Here is a 24,041-nt window from a genome sequence, read left to right on the forward strand (position 1 = left end):
GGCTGCGACTTCATTACTTATAACCTGACCCATTGTTTTATGCGAATTAGGGGGCATGGGTGGCCCAGTCGTCTAAGGCGGTGGATTCGCTGTGCAGCGCTGTGTCCCTTGGGCACGCCAGAAACCTATGATTGTGGGTTCGAATCCCGGTTCGCCCCGAATATGTTCTAGGTTTGTCAGCACCATACCCGTGCTCGTGGGTTTCACCGAAGTGGTAAACGTCTGAGACCTGCATCACTTCGAGCTTTCCTCCCACATTAAACTGACACGCCGCGATATAACTGGAATACTGCTAAAAGCGGTGTTAAACCCAACTCACTCACTCACTCTTTTGCGAATTCAGTGGAAGGTATACAATAACTATTTGTCTCTGTTGTAGTTCCCGATTGAGATGTCGATGCCCTGGATCCTCACCGACCACATCCTGGAGACCAAGGAACCTTCCATGATGGAGTGAGTAGACAAGTGTACTTGATAACATATGATAACACACTGCTTCCCAAAAACGTTCAAATAAATGGCGATATGTGGTGCTTTCGTGCATTGCACCATGGACAGATTTATTTATTAGTGCAATTTTAGCTAGGAATGATATCAAAAGTCACCACTTCATATTGAATTTATATACGAGCCCCTGCAGCCTCTTATGTTATCTTTGCTCATTTGTTTGAATGATAGGGGGTCATTGAACAACAGAGTTTGTGTAACAAGGGGAAGGTGGTGCACAGCACACAGGTCATAAAGTTCACGGAGACTAGACAAATGGGTGACCGTGTTCAGCAGCATGACTCCTAAGTTGCTAGGCCTTTGGGGACTGCGTCTGTGGTCTAGTGGTAGAGCGTCTACCCGGAGAACGGAAGGTCAGGGGTTCGATTCCCGACCGCATCACCCCAAAATATGTTAAAAGATGGTACAGTATGGTTATAACGAACTCAAAGGGAACACTAATTTTAGTTCGTTACAACCGGCATACATTATAAACATATATACAGCATATATACAGCAAATGGCCAGGACAAAAAACCCAACCCAGTTTGTTATATCTGCCAGTTCGCTATAAGTGTGTTCGTTATGAACGTAGTTTACTGTACTTGTTGTTACCCTGCCCTGCCCTGCCCTGCCCTGCGCTCCGCATTAAGGGTCCAAAACAAAGGCTGGTCAGCTTGAAGTCAGTGTACTGTGTCAGAATGGAACACATGATATATTAATTTTGTCTCTTTAGGCAAGTAACTTTGTTCAAAATATGCCTCTGTTCGCCCAGCAGTGAAATGGGTACCCGACAGGCTGACATGGTATTGTGACTGCTAACCTCATTCCTCACAGGCAGCTTGTATAGTCCATGAGCTGACAATGAAAATCCAGTGCACATTGATCAGAATATTAATGCTTTGAGCATGCTTGAGGGTGTGGATTATGTCCATGATAAATAGTACCATACACGATACACTCCATATTATTATCATTGTATTGAAGTTGTAGAGTTCTGAAGTGTTTTACATGGCTGGTATTAGTTTGTGAGTCACTAAGCGGGTATGTTGTGTGTAGGTACATCCTGTACCCCCTGGACTTGTACAACGACTCCGCCCACTACGCCCTGACCAAGTTCCGGAAACAGTACCTGTATGATGAGGTGGAGGCTGAGGTAAGTGGAGTAATGGCGGTTAAAAATGTAAAACGGCAAGTGAGGCAAAAGTCTGAGGGCCGTAGTCCGGAGGTCTTTTCATGAGCTGAAGGTTTTACATTTTCAACCAAAACAGAGGAGGAGTGTTTTATACAACTTATGAACTGTCTAAATGCAAGAAATACTTGACAAAATAAGAAAACAGAAGACTGCAGTCTTCACATTCCCAGAAAAGTTCTGGCTGGGTTTGACAAGGCAGCGATTCCTGGGAGAAGTCCCATTCGCTGTCTGGGCTGCGTGTAGAGGGGGTAAGGGCCCTGAGCTGATGATGAGCCTACCACCCTGACTGCCAGGATCACCCAACCCTCTTTGCTGCATATTTGTCCCCCGCCGCGCGAAAGCGCGAAGCGGGGGATATAGTATTCACGACCGTCCGTCCGTCCGTCCGTCCGTCCGTCCGTACGTACGTCCCACCTGTTTGTTGCCGCGATATCTCAAGAACTAAACACTGGATTGTCTTCATATTTGGAACTATGGTGTATATACAGACTCCGCAGACACCAGTTGGTTTTGGTGACCTTGACCCCATTTTCAAGGTCACAGCAGGCATATCTGCTTTTGGAGTTGGAAAACGGTGTTGCCGCGATATCTCAAGAACTAATCGCAGGATTGTCTTCATGTTTGGAACTATGGTGTATATACAGACACCGCAGACACCAGTCGGTTTTGGTGACCTTGACCCCATTTTCAAGGTCACAGCAGGCATATCTGCTTTTGGAGTTGGAAAACGGTGTTGCCGCGATATCTCAAGAACTAAACACTGGATTGTCTTCATATTTGGTACTAGGGTGTATATACAGACTCCGCAGACACCAGTCGGTTTTGGTGACCTTGAGCCCATTTTCAAGGTCACAGCAGGTAAATCTGCTTTTGGAGTTGGAAAACGGTGTTGCCGCGATATCTCAAGAACTAATCCCAGGATTGTCTTAATATTTGGAACTATGGTGTATATACAGACACCGCAGACACCAGTCGGTTTTGGTGACCTTGACCCTATTTTTAAGGTCACAGCAGGCAAATCTGCTTTTGGAGTTGGAAAACGGTGTTGCCGCGATATCTCAAGAACTAATTAATCGCTGGATTGTCTTCATATTTGGAACTATGGTGTATATACAGACTCCGCAGACACCAGTCGGTTTTGGTGACCTTGACCCCATTTTCAAGGTCACAGCAGGCATATCTGCTTTTGGAGTTGGAAAACGGTGTTGCAGCGATATCTCAAGAACTAAACACTGGATTGTCTTCCTATTTGGTACTAGGGTGTATATACGGACTCCGCAGACACCAGTCGGTTTTGGTGACCTTGAGCCCATTTTCAAGGTCACAGCAGGTAAATCTGCTTTTGGAGTTGGAAAACGGTGTTGCCGCGATATCTCAAGAACTAATCGCAGGATTGTCTTCATGTTTGGAACTATGGTGTATATACAGACACCGCAGACACCAGTCGGTTTTGGTGACCTTGACCCCATTTTCAAGGTCACAGCAGGCAAATCTGCTTTTGGAGTTGGAAAAACGGTGTTGCCGCGATATCTCAAGAACTAATCGCAGGATTGTCTTCATGTTTGGAACTATGGTGTATATACAGACAACGCAGACACCAGTCGGTTTTGGTGACCTTGACCCCATTTTCAAGGTCACAGCAGGTAAATCTGCTTTTGGAGTTTGAAAACAGAGTTGCTGCGATATCTCAAGAACTAAACACTGGATTGTTTTCATATTTGGAACTATGGTGTTTATACAGACTCCGCAGACACCAGTCGGTTTTGGTGACCTTGACCCCATTTTCAAGGTCACAGCAGGTAAATCTGCTTTTGGAGTTGGAAAACGGTGTTGCCGCGATATCTCAAGAACTAATCCCAGGATTGTCTTAATATTTGGAACTATGGTGTATATACAGACACCGCAGACACCAGTCGGTTTTGGTGACCTTGACCCTATTTTTAAGGTCACAGCAGGCAAATCTGCTTTTGGAGTTGGAAAACGGTGTTGCCGCGATATCTCAAGAACTAATTAATCGCTTGATTGTCTTCATATTTGGTATTTTGATGTATATACAGGCGGGGGACATTTCGTCACTTCTGTGACAAATACTTGTTTATTTTAAACTGTTAATAATGATAATAATAATATGAAATTCTATGATATCCTATTTGTTTGGCAGGTGAATCTGTGTTTTGATCAATTTGTGTACAAGTTGAGTGACCAAATCTTCGCCTACTACAAGCATCTTGCAGGAAGGTGAGATACTATTTCTGTAACTTTGGTCCACTATGGGCTCGCAGCAATTGTACCCATGTAGGGAATCGAAACCGGGTGTTTGGTGTGATGAGCAAACGCTTTAACCACTAGGCTACCCGACCGCCCCTTGTATACAAAGAGGTAAGCCCTTTTCTGGTGTCCCCGGTGGTGATATTTCTGGAATATTGATGAAAGCAGTGTCAGATCATCTTTGTAAAACAGGGTCAAGGCCGAGGTCCTAGATGTTACTGCAATAATTTACCATGCTTTAACTCCTGTTTGAAGTGACTGACATCATCTCATGATCTTTCACCCACCATCTTCCTGAGGCAAGGGAATTAACTGACTGTAACAGTCCAGTTTCCACCCTTGCCGAACTAGGCTAAAATTATGGAGTTATTTTGACTGGACTAACAAGTCTATGCATTGTCAAAATCATGTAACGAAATGAAATCCGGTTTGTAAACTGACGTGCAGATTTTTGTCGATTGCTGGATTTGAAAAGCATGTGTACTGTCAAATGGGTGTTCATAGATATTTTCCAAATATTTTCATGTCTTCAATCAAGGTGCTCACATGATTTGATGCACTTTGCGAAGTAAGACCTGTTTTTTTACAATTTAGATCTTGATTATCGATCAGATCGTCTTGACTGGGTGGCGTCATCTTATTTGAAGTGATTGCAAGTTAATTATGGTGGAATCTGATTGGTCAGTAGAAGGGACATAGAAGGGACATAACTCATTGTAGCCACTGGTGGTGCTACGATCGAGCATAGAATTTCCAGCCTAGTTCAGCAAGGGGGAAAACTGGACTTTTACAGTCAGTTGATTCCATTGCCTTGGGAAGATATCACCCCTGGGGATTAAGGGTTAGAACTGATCCTCAGGAACCTGTGCTAGTGGTGAGAGGTGACTTGCCATGATCGTGCAACTTCATCCAATGGATGTTGTGAATTTGATTGTTAGTCTTTATAATTAATTATACCGAAAGTTGCTAATTTTTAGAAATTGAGGAACTTGAGTGTTTTGTTTACATCAGGTAACAAAAAATAATGACTGAATGTGAAAAATGATAGATTATAAAGAAAATATCGGACTGCATGCCACTCAACATGAAGTGCCAAAAGTCAACAATGGCCGTTTCTGGTAGTTGTGTGCCAAGACTTTTGGCCGATACTTTTATAACTCGTGATGTTTTCTTTTTGAAGTAAATAAACAACTGAAAGTGTTTATATTTTGCAGGCTGAGCATTTATGCATACCACATGTAACTTTAATGATACACAAAGACATCTTGTTAAACAGTATTTGCAAGTTTCATTTGGGGGTGTCCTTTCACTTTGCGCCTATCGAATGGGATCAGCAGTAGCATTGAGAACATTAACTAACTCATTCAGCATTGTTATGTAGCTGAGATACTCCTGCAGTGTTAAACATCCATCCATTATTTCAAGTGACTGATCAACTGTGGCTATTCTTGCAGCATCATGCTGGACAAGCGGTTCCGAGCCGAGTGTGCCAGTCAGGGCGCCAAGATCTTCTACCCAGTGGCCAACCGCTACTCCACGCTGCTCAAACAGAGACACGTCCAGGTAAATATGTAGTAACCAGGAATCTTGTCAAGCTGATATATCACCAGGTGGCCCAGTAGTTACAGCTCCTCACACATCAGAGGGGTCAAATCCTAACTGGTTATAATGTGTGAAGCACATTTGTCCTTGATTCTCTGAGAGCCTGATTCTGTCACTAGGCATCATTTTCAGTTTGTTTTGGTGTTAATGTATGGACTTGGCAAAACTTATTAGACCGAATGTTGTGGTTAATGGACAAGTGGCACAAGTCACAGACTGCCATTCCATTTGTCCCCAATCCATCATACAGATTGATTATTGCTGAAAGAGAGATAAAATCTCACTCATTGCAAATTTCAGAACTTGATTTTGGAACACTTTTGCGTTTGTGGACAAGTTGCTTGAGGTTTAATCACCCTTATAGTGTTCAAGGTTGACATTTTTCATGAATGTCAAAAATTTCTGTGGTTGTATCAAAATGAATGTGATATAAAAATGTGCACTTACTTTCAGATTCTGGGTCGTTCGTTTGACTTGAACCGTCTGGTGAGTCAGCGACTGAATGCAGCGCTACAGAAGGCCCTGGATGTTGCCATCTCACGATTTGAGTCCCAGGACATCACCGGTGTCATGGTGAGACAACTGGATAGATAGGCAGTACAGTTGATACTTTACATCACGTGCAGGATGTCTTAATCAACACTCACTGATTTTGAAAAAGCTTCAAAGGACAAACAGTTTACCTGGGTCTCTATTTTCAAGTCCGGAGAATCTCTTGTCATAAATTTCGGGTTCCAAGGCATGAACATGGGGTCCGGGGCTCAGGGTAACCTCCCTTAGGTGTACTAGGAAATACTGATCACGAATTCAAGTTCTTGACTTGTTCCACACTAATGTGTACACAAATACTCTGATGTTTTGTTTTTTTTGTGCAGGAACTAGAGGGCTTGATAGAGGTCAACCGCCTGTGTCACAAACTCCTGTCCGAACTGGTCGTACTCAACAATTTTGATGCCATGTTGAGCGAGGCCAACCACAATGTGTCCGCTCCTTATGGGCGGATAACTCTGCATGTCTTCTGGGAACTCAACTACGATTTCCTGCCCAACTATTGTTACAATGCAGCCACAAACAGGTAGGTTGCAGTGAGATATGACAAACAGGAAGGTTGCAGTGAGTTATGACAAACATGTAGGTTGCACCAAACACTAATTAGTAGTGAAGATTAGTAGTGAAAAAGTAAATATTTTTATCCATTGCGCCATACTTGACGCTGCCAACTGTAAATCGTCAGTGTGCCAGGTATTTGACTAGGCTGTCTATTAAAAAGATTTCTTACACACCACAGATAAGAGCACAGACAAGTATCGTGATACGTATCGGATTGTGAACAAGGTATCATGATACATATCGGATCGCACAGTTGGTGTATCGTCCCAGCCCTAGTATTCATGTGTACTTGTGTTTCAGGTTTGTGAAGACTCGACTGCCGTTTGTGACGGACGCCAAGCGAGACAAGCCCCTCAACCCTTCACAGTATTACATCTGGGGCACCAAGGTCAGTCTGGCCTCACTCTGTACAATCTCATTAATATCAGATCTTAGTCCTCGCTATCCCTAAACAAAGATCTGAGGACATCCCATTAAGGGTCACATCAGAACAACCTTTCATCCAACCAATCAGAGCGTCACTTACCAGATCATGAAAGTGACTTTCGGAATGTGTTTTCTAATCATGCAACCACGAAATATTTAACTCAGGGTTTTCCGAACGACAGTTACAGGCTTTATGATTATATCCATACAATCTAGGCCATCTATAAGCCATTCCAGAATGTTCTTCTTATCAGTTTTAATTTTTTTAATTGAGAATACGTCAAAATATGTTTCGAAGCGCAGTCGCCAGTATGAAACTAGTGTTTTAAAGCTCGAGAGAGATGCCTTCTGATTGGCTAATGTCGATTTCTTGTCCGTAATGTCATTGGTCGGTCAAAATTCGCGAAAGGTCGTTCTGACGTGACCGGTATTGGGATGTCCTCAGATCTTTGTTTAGCGGCAGCGAGAACTAAGATCTGATTTTAATGAGATTACACTCTGTATGGAGGGTTGCTGTTATAGTCATAGAAAGTGTTTCACTAGTGACAGATGAAAAATCCTGAACCTAGGAACTCTGCTCAAGCTGTAATCCACTGAGTTTTCATGCCTAGATTCAGTTATTTTAGATGACTTTGATGAGCTGGAATATAGAAGTCAACATAGAATAACATTCAGTCACTCACTTCCTATTGAACAATAATGGTGACGTAGTAAAGTGTTAGTCTCACTGTGACAAAATTAACAACCCTATTGCCAGTTGTTCACAATGTCTCCCAATGATGATCCGGGTTAGAATAGGTCTAGAGGCGACTAAGGGGATCAGGTGGTCAGGCTCGCTGACTTGGTTGATGCATGTCATCGTGTCCCATTTGTGTTGTTTGATGCTCATGATGTTAGTCACTAGATTGTCTGGTCCAGAAGTGATTATTTACAAACTGCATCATATAGTTGGAATGTTGCTGAGTGCGATGTTAAACAACAAAAAAACAAAACACACTGTCAACTAATGATATGTCTGGTCCATGGCCCACTTCCACAAAGTGATCGTAACACCAAGACAAACGAAACTCCAATACTCTAACATATTTCATATAACAGTCGTAGCTCTAAGATCGCCTTGTGGACCAGGGCCCTGACTATAGTCTGGAAGGTAATTTAAGGTACCGTCGTTTACCACAATATCTGAAAAACTATTGGACCTATTCCAGTCAAAGTTGGTATGAGATTATTAAACAGTTATACATAACTGGAAATTACATTTAAAGACAATCAGTGCATGAATAAAAAATCTGTCTATTTAGCTATCACTATATTTCATCAACAACCGGACATGTTCGTCACGGTTGGAACGAGCATTCATTGAAACAGCCATCTGCATAATGCTACCCCTGCATCACAGGGCCATATGACAGAGTTGAACCAATCACCTCAACACGAAAGGTTGCACGGGAATCACGCATGTTGAGACGCCCAATACTAACACCGTATTCGGGTTTTTTTCATGCACCGATTGTCTTTAAATGTAATATCCAGTTATGTATGACTGTTTAATAATCTCATACCAACTTTGACTGGAGTAGGTCCAATAGTTTTTCAGATATTGTAGTAAACGTTGGTACCTTAAATTACCTTCCAGACCATAGTTATGTTGTTATACAGTTCAGTATACCATGTCCTCACTGCGTGTTGTATGTTCAGGTGCTGAACACTTCCTACACCACCATCTACAGCCTGTACACAGGGTTCATTGGTCCACCCCACTTCCGAGCAATCTGCCGGCTCCTCGGCTACCAGGGCATTGCTGTTGTCATCGAAGAACTACTCAAAACCGTCGAGGGCTTTGTGAGTAACAAGTACTTCAGAGCCCCTGTGGGGATTCCAGGTTAAAACAGGTCCCCCGCAATGTGTGCTCGGGGGTAGATCTAACAACCAATTTGTATATAGCTAGCAGGGCTTGCTGCTGTCAAAAGTTACCGGCCCTATTCCAAACGAACTGGCCCACATCTAATAGAACCCGTGAACCCAAGGTCATGTAATGAAAATTTTAGAACTCCTCACCTCTGAAACGTCTTTTCCTGCACTCTGAAATCAAATCTTGGCTTCCATTTGCCTCATTTCATGGCAATTTATAAGCAAATATGGATGTTCTTGTTGTACACAACATTACAGAACGGCTCAAAGCTGATCTCAAGGCTATCACTACTGCAAAGCTTGGTCCAGGGTGTATCTATCAAATGGAGATATTATGTACACTGAATAATCAGTATAGCTTCAAGATCGCAGTAGCATAATGGAGGCCAGTGTTGTCCCTTTACAGCCCAATGGATACCCTTGTTGTCTTCATGTGTTGATATTGTGGTAATGATGTGTTGTGGTCACCAGCTGAAGGAGACGACGATGGAGTATGTGCGGACACTGATGAGGGTGATGCCAGAGAGTTGCAAGCTGCTCAGATACGACTACGGGTCTCCAGGTATTTCCTTTTTCTTTGTTTGAGAAGTAAGCGACGGGTGGGAGTTGTTTATTGTACAAAATAACACTGCAGGGAGAATAAACTCATAGTTTATTCTCCCAACAGTGTTTTATTGTATGATAAACAATTGGGCCCCTCATGGTTTATTCTCCCTGCAGTGTTTTATTGAAGGATAAACAAGTTTATTTCATATAAGAGATTTTTTATTTTGTATTGCCGTTTTAAGGATGTTAATAAAATGCACAAGCTATAAAAACATTTAACCGTACTTAAATAATAATAAAAAATACAGTCCATCCTCGGCAATGTCTGACAAGTCAATTTATTGAACAGGGTCGCTTGGTATTTATCATCAAAAACTGGCTCCGAAAGGAGATATCGCTTGGGCGAGATTGTATCACAATGCTTTGAAGACCATTGTGACGTCATTGGTTACCATGATGTCACAATCAAATGACATCACTAATGGCTCTGCTACTGAAGCTGTTAACAGTACTTTTTACACTTAAAACACTTTTTATTACTGTCTACAAACTGAAAAAGTTGGAAGAATGATGTTGGATGATAAATAAAATCTCACCCTCGTGTCTTTTGATATCAAAATATATCAACACTCGATAAAGTGGAAAAACTCCTCGGCAAGCCTCGGACTTTTCCCACTTTTATCAGCTCGTGTTGATTGTTTGATATCAAAAGACACGCGGGTGAGATTCTCTTTTTCCCAGATATCCTCATAATTTTCATGGCTGTCATCTGTACCTTTTCTCCCAATGCTAATTGAATGCTTTTTTAATGCAATCATTCAGCCATTGCATTCATCTGCGTTGGCAAGCTACATCTATGGGAAACTAGACACTTTCCTCTCAAAAATAGTGTTGTCCAATGTACGACGTCATCATGTTGGAAGCTCTCTGATATATGAGTCTAGTGAGAGTCTTTGAATCCTGCAGGTGTGATGGGGTACTACCAGGCCCAGCTGACAGACCTGATTCAGTATCCTGACTTGAGGACAGAGGTGTTCCAGAGCTTCAGGGAGATGGGCAATGCCATTCTGTTCACTTTGCTGGTGGAACAGGCTCTGGTGAGTTGTAGCAGTTGGGAAAGGTTTCATCAGGAAAGAACGGACCCGGACCCGGATCCGGGGTAGAACAGGTCTTCAGCGTCCCATGCTTATTGTAAAAGGCGACTATGCTTGTTGTACGAGGCGACTAACGGGATCGGGTGGTCAGGCTCGCTGACTTGGTTGATGCATGACATCGATCACAATTGCATGGATCAATGCTCATGATATCAATCACTGGATTGTCTGGTACAGACTCGATTATTTACAGACCGCCGTCATATAGCTGGAATATTGCTGAGTGCGGCGATAAACAACAAACAAACCAGAAAGAAAGTCATGCCGCTAACAACTAGTGTGCCTCTTGGAGACTCAAATACTTACAGCCGCTGTGATGTAGTTCCGGCCCTCATGATAAAGCTAGGATAGTGCTGACTGAGGTATAACCAATATTCATACACTGCACTGACAGTGTATCCTCAGGGCTCAATAATATTATGATTGTGATGCAATGATAGCTTTGTGAAATATCTAAAGATGTCAGGTTATTTCCAGAAATGAAAATGTTACATCCATAATTGTGTAAAATTTGGCAATGATAACAGGAAAATGATAATTTATGTTTAATTGTAATTGGAATCCCTATATGTCCTATGGTATATTTGACATAATGCCACAAAACTGATTCCACCTTGACAAAAGGTCATCCAGGATTTAAAAAAACCAAAGAGGGATAATATCAGTGATATTTCTGAAGCATTGTCTGTGAAGAAGTGAATACACTATCGCTGTATCGGTCATCTTTTCACAACTCCGCCACTCTGACCTTGTGTTCTTGTCACAGACCCAGGAGGAAGTGTGTGACTTGAAGCATGCGGCTCCCTTCCAGAACATCATCCCAAAGCCATTCATCCACGTCAAAGGTAAATGTGTAGTTGTTCAGGAGACCCGTGAAGATCCGGGGTAGAATAGGTCTTCAGCATCCCATGTTTGCCGTAAAAGGTGACTATGCTTTTTGTAAGAGGTGGGATCTAATGGGATCTTGCTTACTTGGTTGATGCATGTCATCATATCCCAATTGCGTGGATCAATGCTCATGAGGTCAATCACTTAAGATGCATGGTCTGTTATAAGGATAAGTTATGGCATGTTACATAGCTTTGCATCACTGATATGTTGCACATTAGTCTGCATCACTTATATGTCACATTAGTCTGCATCACGGATATGATGCACTTTAGTCTGCGTCACGGATATGATACCCATTAGTCTGCATCACCGATATGTTGCACATTAGTCTGCATCACTTATTTATCACATTTGTCTGTATCACTTATATGTCACATTAGTCTGCGTCACGGATATGATGCACATTTGTCTGCATCACTGATATGTTGCACATTAGTCTGCATCACTTATATGTCACATTTGTCTGCATCACTTATTTATCACATTTGTCTGCATCACTTATATGTCACATTAGTCTGCATCACTTATTTATCACATTTGTCTGTATCACTTATATGTCACATTTGTCTGCATCACTGATATGATGCACATTAGTCTGCATCACTTATATGATGCTCATGATATCTATCACTGGATTGTCTGGTCCGGACTTATTTACAGATCACCATCACATAGCTAAAATATCGCTGAGTGTGGCGTTAAACACCAAACAAATAAACACTCACTTCCCTACTCATTGGGGATTACTATGCAGGGCATTTTTACTAGTTCTCGGTCATGATGTCATGTAACTACTATTTCAATTACAGATGGGGACAGTTGGGTAGCCTAGTTGTTAAAGTGTTCGCTTGTCACGCCAAAGAACCGGGTTCAATTCCCGACATGGGTACAATGTGTGAAGCCCATTGCTGGTGTCCCCGGCCGTGATATTGCTGGAATATTGCTAAAAGCGATTTAATATCTAACTCACTCACACTCGATTACAGATGCAGATAATCGGAAGAATCGTGATGAGGAGCTGAAACAAGTGATGAAACAGTTGGAGAAGAAGTATGCAGCGCTTCAGATTGTGTCCGTCATCAAGAAACTTGGCAACCAGACGGTGAGATGTTACGTCACTTCAACTGTCTTCACTACATCACGACTATCTTTCTGACCTTATACACTCCGCAGGGTACATCCATCACACTGTAATAATCATGCGGAAATAATGGTGAAATAAATACAGATCTGTCTCCATGGAAACTTAATTATCTTAAAGACAATCCTCTGTGTGAGTGCACTTTAGAGATGCTCCTATCTTAGACACACAGCTGTCAGACTGCTCAGATCACAACAAAGTGAATGTTTGTTCAGTGTCATATTTTTGTGTCAAAAAGGATAATGGTTTAGGTTTGTTTTAAGATCTTCCTTATGATCAGATTATGCAGTCAAACTGCTTGTGCTTCTTGTCTGCATCTCCGATGGTTATATGCAGTTAGAATTTGTAGGGCCTTTTAGTTGGTTCATGAGACTGACCAAAAAATATGAAATTTTGAAAATATTTTGACATTTTTGGGGGTGTGATTCTGTTTTACAATTAACATTGAATAAGGTGAAAAGAAATGGGGAATATTACGTCTAAAAATCTTTATTTTTAAAAAATCTTTTTTTAAATTATCTTTTGATATTTGGCCATCTTTTTCATTCATTAGGATCTACATTTAGCTTAAACCAAAATTTGTGTAAACCAAATAATAAAAAATGTGATACCTAGAGATGGACAAATAATTATGAAAGGAAGAAAAATGAGAGGTGTTGATTAAGACAAACAGTTATTCAGTTGAACTGGAGTAGAGGACTCTGAAACCTCCTTCTGGCCTCCACCTGTATTGGAAGGATGTTGTTGCAGCAAGCCGACATCGCTGCGGAGGGTGACCTGCTGACTCGAGAACGCCTGTGCTGTGGACTGTCCATGTTTGAGGTCGTCCTCAACCGCATCAAGTCCTTCCTCAATGAGCCACTGTGGCACGGCATGCCGCCCGTCAACGGTGTCATGAACGTGGACAAGTGTACCGAGTTCCACCGCCTATGGTCAGCAGTACAGTTTGTGTTCTGTATGCCCGTCGGAGAGAATGAATTCACTGTGGAGTAAGTGTTGAAAGTTTTGATGTGTTCAGTTTGGAGATATATATATATTTATCATATAATGGGTAGGTTTCTCGGCAGGATAAAGCCAACAGATTAAAACGATATCCGTTGGGGTCATATGCGGATAGAGATGCAAATATCAAAGGTCAAGTAGGGACTACTTTCACTGTTTATAAACAAACATGGCGTCGCCCTCGTCATTCGTCGCCCATCAAATTAAGCATCGGGAATCTGGATAAACTACAGAGATAATTGCTTTCATTATCAAAAAATCAGTCTAATATACTGAAAATCAGTGTCTAACTGTGACGTAGCTAAGGCGATTTATAAGTTTTGGCAACTTCGGAGATATAAATTTTGACACAATTTTGCAAGGGCACAAGGCCTAGTCAAGCTGGATCAGTAGCCATATCTGTGCTTGTAGACCTCTGCGGATTGAACCTTTCTCCACAAATTAAAATAGTTGGATTTGGCCGAAATATGGTTGAATTGTTACCTTGTTTCGTTTTGTCGCTGTGTGTACATCTGATAACACTTCTTAACGTTATGACAGGACAGACCGACTGTCAACAACGTCTGACTGTGGCTGTGACGTCTCATGGACTAGGGTTAGAGTAGCTTCCCTTTGACAAAGGGCAGTTACTCTAGCAGACACACCGATCGATTGCCGCGAAAGGCAATTAAAACAATTGTTTTGCGTATATGTTGCTTCGCCACTGTATAAGAAAGAGATTTCAGTTGGAACTATAATGCCTACTGTCACTGTCCGACTGACATATCACTTACCCTGTGACGTAATAAATATTAATGCACGCATTCCAGGAAAACTCACAATGTTTCGGTAATGTTTTTGAGAGAGAGAAAGCAATTTTGAAGTACAGAATTAAAGAATGTTATTATATGATAAAGAGGTTATGACGCTTGTGTGTTTGGGGATGGTAAATATCCTGTAAATACATAGTGTTTATTCCTAATACAGGATATTTACCATCCCCAAACACACAAGCGTCTTAACCTCTTTATCATATAATAACATTCTTTAATATATATATTATGTGATTGTTGCTGGAGAATTTACAATTGTAGTATTTCTTAGCTACAAATTCCAATGTACTGAAACAACAGTGAAAAGAAATTATCTAATTTAAAATGCAGGAATGTAAAAAAATTAGTCAGTTGGATCAGTTTCCATGGCAACTTGACACCAATGTAAGAAAATGCCAAGAACAATTTTCTAACCAATTATGATCTGATACAGTATTTATTGAAATCATGTTGATTTAAGCCAGACCAATATTATTCTGTTTTCCCTTTTAGTAACTGATGAAAGATTGATATTAAGAAAGACTTTTTTTACCATAATTATTCCAGATTGCCGTGCTTTTGATTGCATTTAGATATTACTTTCAACCAATCAATTCAATACCCACTCTTGATTTGATTTCTTTGTGGAAACACTTTGTTGTCAAAGTGACCAGATCCTGCCAGAATCAAATACAATGAGTCATGTGGTGACACAGACTTACAATTATCTCCTAACTGACAGGGTGGAGATTGAGGGACATTTTGAAATACAGTCAGTCACTGTCCAATAAAATTAACCAATATAAATCACTGTAGCCCTGAACAGAGAGTAGGTTAGTGCATTCCTGATGTGGACGGCAGCAGTATGGTTGATGTGTCCTGTGTTCCAGAGAGCTGTTCGGTGAGGGACTGAACTGGGCGGGATGTACTCTGATCATGTTGCTAGGGCAACAGCGGAGGTTCGAGTGCCTGGACTTCTGCTATCACATACTGCGAGTCAACCGAGTGGACATGAAGGATGAAAATGTCAAGGGCATTGTAAGTACAACTCATCTTGGTGTTGTGTTATTGTGTGATGGTGTTAGGGTGTACTGGTGTTAGGGTGTCAATGTGTTATTGTGTGATGGTGTTAGGGTGTACTGGTGTTGTTGTGTACTGGTGTTATTGTGTAATGGTGATAATATGTAATGGTGATAATATGTGATGGTGGTAATATGTTTTTGTGCGATGGTGTTAGGGTGTTGTTGTGTGATGGTGTTAGGGTGTTGTTGTGTGATGGTGTTATTGTGTGATGGTGTCAGGGTGTCAATGTGTTATTGTGTGATGGTGTTAGGGTGTACTGGTGTTGTTGTGTACTGGTGTTGTTGTGTAATGGTGATAATATGTGATGGTGATAATATGTAATGGTGATTATATGTGATGGTGGTAATATGTTTTTGTGCGATGGTGTTAGGGTGTTGTTGTGTGATGGTGTTATTGTGTAATGGTGTTAGGGTGTTGATGTGTGATGGTGTTATTGTGTGATGGTGTCAGGGTGTTAATGTGTTATTGTGTGATGGTGGTAGGGTGTACTGGTGTTGTTGTGTACTGGTGTTATTGTGTAATGGTGTTAGGGTGTTGATGTGTGATGGTGTTAATGTGCTATTGTGCGATGGTGTTAGGGTGTGAATGTGCTATTGTGCGATGGTGTTAGGGTGTTAATGTGTGATGGTGTTAGGGTGTTAAAGTGCTATTGTGCACTGGTGTTAGGGTGTTACTGTGTGATGGTGTTAGGGTGTTAATTTGTTATTGTTTGATGTAGGTGTGTTTTGGTGCACTGGTGTTATTGTGTGATGGTATTAATCTGTTTTGGTGTTATTGTTTGATGGTGTTATTGTGTGATTGTGTTGTTGTGGGTTGGTGTTATTGTGTGATGGTGTAATGGTGTAATGGTGTTATTGAGAACTTTTGTATATTTTTTCCAGGTTGGTTGTTTGAACTACATAAAAGTTATATATTCTTTTCTTCAAAACCTTATATGCATAATTTGCCATATGTGCAATGGCCCTTGAGCACTTTACCACATTGTTTGTGTTTAACGCCGCTCTCAGCAATATTTTTGCTATATGACGGCGGTCTGTAAGTAATTGAGTCTGAAACAGATAATCCAGTGATTGACATCATGAGCATCGATCTATACATTTGTGATACGATGATCTGCATCAACCAAGTCAGCAAGCCTGACCACCCGCCCAATCCCTTTAGTCGCCTCTTACAACAGAGAACATAGTAACAGCTGTCACATAGCTGACCTGATCACCCGTAAGTCTGGTCCAGACAGCAATGTACTTGATGTGCTGACAATGATGTACACTCACTCACTCACTCACTCACTCACTCACTCACTCACTCACTCACTCACTCACTCACTCACTCACTCACTCACTCACTCACTCACTCACTCACTCACTCACTCACTCACTCACTCACTCACTCACTCACTCATTTGTGTTTTTAGCAACTGAAGAGAATGGTGGATCGCATCCGCAAGTTCCAGATCCTCAACAACCAGATTTTCTCCGTTCTCAACAAATACATGAAGACAAGTGACACGGAGAGTATGCCGGTGGAGCACGTCCGCTGCTTCCCTCCCCCCATTCACCAGTCTCTCGCTACTACCATCTGAAGCACTGGGGAGCCTAGTGGGTTAAGCGTTAGCTCGTCATCGAATAGGGTTTGAAGCCCATTCTGGTGGTCCAGCTGTGATATAGCTGGACTGTTACTGAAAGCAGCATGGAAGTAAACCCCTTACTGACACTGTTGCATAGTATATACTACAGGTAGATAGCACAGGCTTCATTTTCTGGGTCTCTGAACAGTCGGTACTTCCTTATGTCCAATATTAGCAAAGAAACCTGTGTAATAGTTCATTAAAATATGTGTACCTTCAACATCCAAATGTGGAAGTCAGTTTCAGTATTTACAAACTGACCAAAAAATGTGAATCTGAGAAAGTTGCTGATGTTGCAGTTTCTGGGTACAAGATGCTGAACACATGGTTATAGAGAACAAAAATGTGCCATAAATGGTTAATCAGTGTCATTTAATTAATTGATTTTATTAACGGCAAAATTATTAATTACCTGCTTTACCATGCTTGACATTGTTTCATAACCAGAATTGAAATCTATTATAAATAATTGATATGACACTATGACTGCATCTGCCCCATGTAGGGAGTGTTCCTGATGGGTTGGGGATGTGTAGAGGTACAGCCTATTGATCATCCTGTGCAGAGAGCCAGAGATCTTTGCATTCAGTCTCACAAACATTTTCTTCTAGAACTAAATGGGTCAGTGAGATTGTCTACTGGTTTAAACGTTTGCTCATCACACCGAAGACCCAGGTTCGATTCCCTACATGGTACAGTGTGTGAAGCCCATTTCTGGTGTCCCCTGTCATAATATTGCCCAAATCAGCGTAAAACCATACTCATTCACTCACCCCCAGAATTAACTATTGATAGAGTTGTAAGGTCACAGTGATGGACTACTGAACTTTAGGCAGATGCATATTTAATTTGTTCTATGAATTTTATTTTGAAGGAATAGGGTATTTTTTCTTTGCATTTTTTAAGTCAAAATAGTTTTCCCTCATTAAAAATTATTGTGTAATATATTCCACGTAATCCCAGTTTTGTACATCCTCCTTGAAATCAGGGTTTTGAAGATAATATTCAGCTTATTATCTGCCTAGACACTGTGTAACAATGATAGTGTCTTATACTTCTATTTTAATTGTTTTTCTTTTGAATTTGTCCCTAAGAAATATGATGTTATAGTGATCATATTTGAGTTTTGATTCCTGGTGATTTAAGTTACTATTTTATCATGATTTTAGTTGTCTGAAGTAAAAGTCAACTTGGGCTTGTTAGATATGTCTTAATGATGTTAATGACTTGCCATTTACAGATCTTCGTCTATTTCAGAAGTTTATTTTTATGACATGTATGTGCTTAATAATTGCATTCGTTACCTTTATTTGTAGCTTGTCTTTGTTTGAGACCCATGCACAGATCTGAAATCAATGTTGTCTTAGACATGCCAAAATATTTCATTAAGACAATAATCCGCAAATCAGTGAAGCACATCCATGCATTTGGTTTATATTGTTCAGGCTTTGGATGGATTAATTCATTAAAACAACAGCCGTAAGGGGAGATTACCCTCACTGTCATTTGCATCATTTAATATTGATAATTTGCATATTACTCTCCAATGAACTAAGGGAGTTTGTTGGTCATTCATCACCATCATTTTCTTCTATTTTATGTTATGATGATTGCTATTCATCTTTAATCTAATTGAACTGTAAAATCTTCAAGTATAAGGTATTTGTTTCTTGTATTTATTCTTGTAATTTATGTACCTTGTTGATTAGTTCTTCATCTTCTTGGTGGAGATGATGGGCACCTAATTTGCAGAGCTATCAGCTTCCTTGTATCACCTCATCTTGTCAGTCATCACTCCTTGGTTGTTGTATCACAGCATCAGTCTGGTAGTGTTCCTGTGGGGGGCCTTGGAGTAGTGTTGTGGAGAAATCATTGCTTACTTTTCAAAAGCCTGGGTTCAATGTGTGAAGCCAATGCTTAGTTTCCCATGCTTGGTTTCTCCATGCTTGGTTTCTCTATGCTTAGTTTATCCATGCCTAGTGTCTCCATGCTTGGTTTCTCTATGCTTGGTTTCTCTATGCTTAGTTTATCCATGCCTGGTTTCTCCATGCTTGGTTTATCCATGCCTAGTTTATCCATGCATAGTTTATCCATGCCTAGTTTCTCCGTGCTTGGTTTCTCCATGCTTGATTTATCCATGCTTGGTTTTTCCAAGCTTCGTTTATCCATGCCTGGTTTCTCCATGCCTGGTTTCTCCATGCTTGGTTTCTCCATGCTTGGTTTCTCAATGCCTGGTTTCTCCATGCTTGGTTTCTCCATGCTTGGTTCCTCAATGCTTGGTTCCTCAATGCTTGGTTTCTCCATGCCTGGTTTCTCCATGCTTGGTTTCTCCATGCTTGGTTCCTCAATGCTTGGTTTCTCCATGCCTGGTTTCTCCATGCTTGGTTTCTCCATCCCTGGTTTCTCCATGCCTGGTTTCTCCATGCCTGGTTCCTCAATGCTTGGTTCCTCAATGCTTGGTTTCTCCATGCCTGGTTTCTCCATGCTTGGTTTCTCCATGCCTGGTTTCTCCATGCTTGGTTTCTCCATGCTTGGTTTCTCCATGCCTGGTTTCTCCATGCTTGGTTTCTCCATGCTTGGTTTCTCGATCCCTGGTTTCTCCATGCTTGGTTTCTCTATGCTTGGTTTCTCCATGCTTGGTTTCTCCATGCTTAGTTTCCCCAGGCTTGATATGAATTGAACAATGCTAAAACAGCACAACACCCTACTCATTCTCTCACTCACTAGTTTCCCTGTGGTGGGAATAGTCAAGAACAATTCATAGCAACATACTTGGACATGTAGGAACTGACCATCAGGACATCATCAGACATCAAAAGAAGGAGTTTATTGAGAGTTTTCTGCAGCTACATCGCTATACAAATAAAATATCCATATTTTCTCTCTGTGCAAATTAACTGCTCAAATATTGTAGATAGTAGGAGACAGGAAACACTGAGGACAAAACATCTGTGTTATTTACCCTTGAAATTAAAGTGCGAAGTCTTCCTGTTCAACCCACTCCTAAATACCAATCAAATACTTCATGTACATGTTTCACATTCAATAACTTTCTCTTGGAGATTTTTGTAGATATGTTTTTTTACTGCGTAAAGGTGATTGAGTGGTGCCGACATCACCAGAGGCAAGTGCAATCAAATGTCAGATTTCGGTGTTAGATAAGTGCTTGGACGTTTTTATATGACGAAACATACCAGTTACCTCATTGATGTTGCTAGTCTGTGAAGTAATTTCCTGTTTGTATTTTACATAAGAATATTGCGTGTCTGTTCATACTGATCAAGATGATAATTGTTATACATGAAAACAAAGATTAGCCACTCTGGTTATACCTATGATGAAATTAACCATTGCAGAGTTATGCCCCTTCGGTGTGTCTGGATCTTGGATTTGAAACACAAATTCTGGTTCGTCTGCAGGCAATATTACTGTTTTTGTGGATCCAACCAAGGTGGTATTTGTCTATGATCCTGTGATGAGGACCCAAATTTTCAGCATCATAACTACTTAAAGACTATTTTCCTGAGAACTTTCCTTTCATTATGCAATGGTAGTATGTTGTGGTTTGTTGCCATTTTACTGATAATCTGGGTGAGTTCATAGCATCAGCTTGCATGATGCATTGTAGAAATGAACCATGTTTGTGCTGCAGACTAAATTTTCTAAGTTTGTATTTTGCGATAAGTTTGAATAGACATAGGCAGTTTTAGATCAGTTAGTCTTCTATGCATAGTTGTGTGGTAGCTAGTATCTGTGATAATTCAGACATGTTGACTGGCTCAGGGTGGCGCGGAGGCTTGGTTGTCGGCTGTTGTAGTGTTGCTATGCTTGTCTTTGTGTTTCGTTGTATTGCTTTTCACAAGAGCTTACTTTGCTTTCAGTAGATCCAAACACTAGAAAAGATTATGCTGGTAAAATTATGAAAATATCATGAAACAAGATTTTGAATTTGATCATTGGGGTGTTGCTGCCAAATTCATGAAATGTTGGTTGCAATAATGTTTTACTTTTTGTAACAATTTTTTAAGTATGGTGATTAAACAGGAATAATAAGTGTTTTTGATGACACGTGCTGAATTTACACATCACTTTTCCAAGGTCAGCATATGTAAAAAAACAGATATTTTGGTGTTTTTTTAAAGAAATATTACGCTTGGTCCATGACTGCATTTAAACCACATACACTTGTCTCTTGTTATCCCAATCACGATGAACCCGACTTTGGTCATGGAATGAAGCCCCAGATGCATGTTCATTGCAATCCCTTGGGTGATCTCAAAGCTGAGTTGTTCCTGCTTTGGATAACAATAGTCCGCTGTTTTATATGTATAGATACCTAGGAGGGGTTTGTCTAGGCTTGTTCAGAGGCTGCAGCAAATATCATTATGAAATCCCAAATTGGTATTAAAACATTCCCTGATCATGTGAAATATAGAATGTTATATGAAATGTGATGGCTTGGTCAGGTCAACTATTTCATTGATGTCAGGACCCATAATGAGAAGAGGCTTTAATGCTTAGTATTACATTATTGAAGTTAATGTTAACATACATTTTTTTAAAAGAGGTAAGAATTTGTAACTTTTATAAAACTCAATCTTGGACAAAATAAAAAAATCCTGATTTTGCTTTTGAAGGGCTACTATTTTGGAATACTAGATAAATTCCTGACTAGAAATCAATACTTATATTAATCTGTTTAATGCTTAAATGCTGCTGTATGTATATTTACCGAGTAAGAAAGAAATTGTTAATAGGTAGTACACTGTTCTAAAAGCCTATTGTGTAGCAGGTAGTATCACCCAGTATCTCATCATGCTGCAAGATTATGCTCTTTCATGTGAACAATTTCAATATTGTACATTTCCTAATGCTGTTTGTACAGTTTTGTTCTGAGTAGAAATCATCCTGAATTCTTTTTCAGAATATCAACATTTTGTAAAGACTTTTTCCTATCAATGAATTTATTAACTATATCATGTAATAAACATTTACCAAATTACTTGTAATTTTCTTGGTACTCAAGGAGTATTCCTGACCGTACAAGGATCCCAGAAGCCTGTGTCTCTCATGCATTTAGAAGGATATTGTATGGTCAAAATGGCTGCTGAATATGTACAGTATTTAGGTGAGACTGGGAGGCACAGATGGTAACACCAGCCAGATGGTCTGTAGCACCACAAGTTGATATGAAGAGTTGTGTCCCTTAACCATGTGAGGATCCACTGGTGGTAGGTTTGAAGCCCTAGATGTGAGTGATAATGATCCTTTGTCAACACCAAGTACTGAATGTCTGTTGGCTTCGTTCGCATTAATAAACCATAATCAGAGCAGAGTTAACCAATAATGAGGGAATTGGTCATCCGATTAAGTATACATGTTGTGATTCTGCACACTTTGCTTAGTGTGAGCGCCAAGCAGGATAACAAGGAGTACAATCTTTTACATCTTTCGGAATGACGTGGCTGGGTATCGAACAACCCACCTTCTGCTTTCTGGGCAGATGCTCTATCCATGAGACCAAGGAGGCTGTCTTCATCTTTGAAAACCTGTGGTGGAGAGTTGAATGGTGGCTTCAGGAGCTGCAACTAGATGGAGTTGGGTGGGCAGCTTTACTATTGCCATCCTGACATCAGGTTGAAATTTATCTATTACAATTGCTGTCCACTGTGTCAGATCAGCATTCCTTGACAGTTGGTCATACACCCTTTGAATGTCCTTAAACACACAACTGGTGGCAAGGCTCGCTAAATACAATGTTTATTCCTAATGCAGGATATTTACCATCCCCAAACACACTCACGTGATAACCTCTATTTATCCTCCAGGATATGTAGTAGCGGGCAAGGCTCCGGTTAGGGCAGTAAACACAGAACAGGCTACTGGGGTGTGAGTGGACAGCTGATTTTATTTGCACATACGCTAGTTGTTTCTGAACTCTGCAAATATGTATAAAAATACAATGAAAATATCTAATAGATGAAATATAACAAACATATCACATAGTATCAACACACCAATGCATAAACGGCTCATCCAGTTTAATATGCTATGCATACTATAAACATTATTTATACTTGATATTTTACATTAATGTATCAAACATGCTGAGCAGTAGTTACACTTACCCTTGTGGTTTTAAGCCAAATTACATATAAAAATACTTAAGACGGTTACATAAATACCGCCTCTACAGATTGCCATGATATAAACATAATATACACATAACTTACCACTGTGTGGCAATGAGCTGGCAACTATGTCAGCGTTGGCAGATCAGAGGCATCGTAACATCGATTGCCATATTCTAGAAAAATTGAAACAATAAGGCCGCAGAAGAAAAAGGAAATGGCCAATAAAATTAAGAACATGTAAAATGACCTTTTCATACGTATCCATTCAATCATAATCTACACACATACATACTGCATTCACACATGTAGCTAGATGGTATTTAAGTAGTGATTAATAGTTAAATTTGATTATAGATTTAACTGAAGTGTTTAACAAATTAAGAGGGAAGGTATGGAATATCTGAAGATATCGAGATAACATGTTATTATTAAGTACTAGTTTATGTTTTTAAACATTTTCAGTTTGACATATATAGATATATATAAAATATAAATAATTACAATCAATGCATTACCTTAATACATTTAATTCATAAAACTAAATACACAGACATATCTACAAGATACATAAATATGAACCAAACACAAACTAACCTAATAGAGATCCTGAACACAACAAATATATCATCCACTGATATGAATCCAGTCAACAGAACCACTGATTTCCTTCAAGT

The 24,041-nt window shown here is 40.3% G+C and overlaps 2 protein-coding genes across 5 annotated transcripts in view; one reads left to right on the top strand and one right to left on the bottom strand.

Annotated features, from left to right (window-relative positions):
- The window catches only part of LOC124127546 (cytoplasmic FMR1-interacting protein-like), a 52,931-nt gene extending 30,696 nt beyond the window's left edge, over positions 1–22,235 (top strand). For all 4 annotated transcript variants that reach the window (XM_048387323.1, XM_048387327.1, XM_048387325.1 and 1 more), the window contains 15 exons: positions 380–453; positions 1,546–1,642; positions 3,843–3,919; positions 5,404–5,512; positions 6,005–6,124; positions 6,427–6,626; positions 6,962–7,049; positions 8,786–8,929; positions 9,470–9,560; positions 10,511–10,641; positions 11,465–11,543; positions 12,576–12,691; positions 13,481–13,719; positions 15,414–15,561; positions 17,021–22,235. In XM_048387323.1, coding sequence (XP_048243280.1) covers positions 380–453; positions 1,546–1,642; positions 3,843–3,919; positions 5,404–5,512; positions 6,005–6,124; positions 6,427–6,626; positions 6,962–7,049; positions 8,786–8,929; positions 9,470–9,560; positions 10,511–10,641; positions 11,465–11,543; positions 12,576–12,691; positions 13,481–13,719; positions 15,414–15,561; positions 17,021–17,188 — 1,881 coding nt within the window. In that variant the 3' untranslated portion in view covers positions 17,189–22,235. The remainder of the gene's footprint in view (positions 1–379; positions 454–1,545; positions 1,643–3,842; positions 3,920–5,403; positions 5,513–6,004; positions 6,125–6,426; positions 6,627–6,961; positions 7,050–8,785; positions 8,930–9,469; positions 9,561–10,510; positions 10,642–11,464; positions 11,544–12,575; positions 12,692–13,480; positions 13,720–15,413; positions 15,562–17,020) is intronic.
- LOC125376233 (repetitive proline-rich cell wall protein 2-like) lies at positions 19,151–19,882 on the bottom strand. Its single transcript, XM_048388203.1, has one exon. It carries the CDS (start codon positions 19,880–19,882, stop codon positions 19,151–19,153), a length of 732 nt encoding a protein of 243 aa, XP_048244160.1.
- Positions 22,236–24,041: the final 1,806 nt, after the last annotated feature.

This window comes from Haliotis rufescens, unplaced genomic scaffold (genome assembly GCF_023055435.1).
Source record: "Haliotis rufescens isolate VD_foot unplaced genomic scaffold, xgHalRufe1.0.p SCAF_7, whole genome shotgun sequence".
NCBI lineage: Eukaryota > Metazoa > Mollusca > Gastropoda > Lepetellida > Haliotidae > Haliotis > Haliotis rufescens.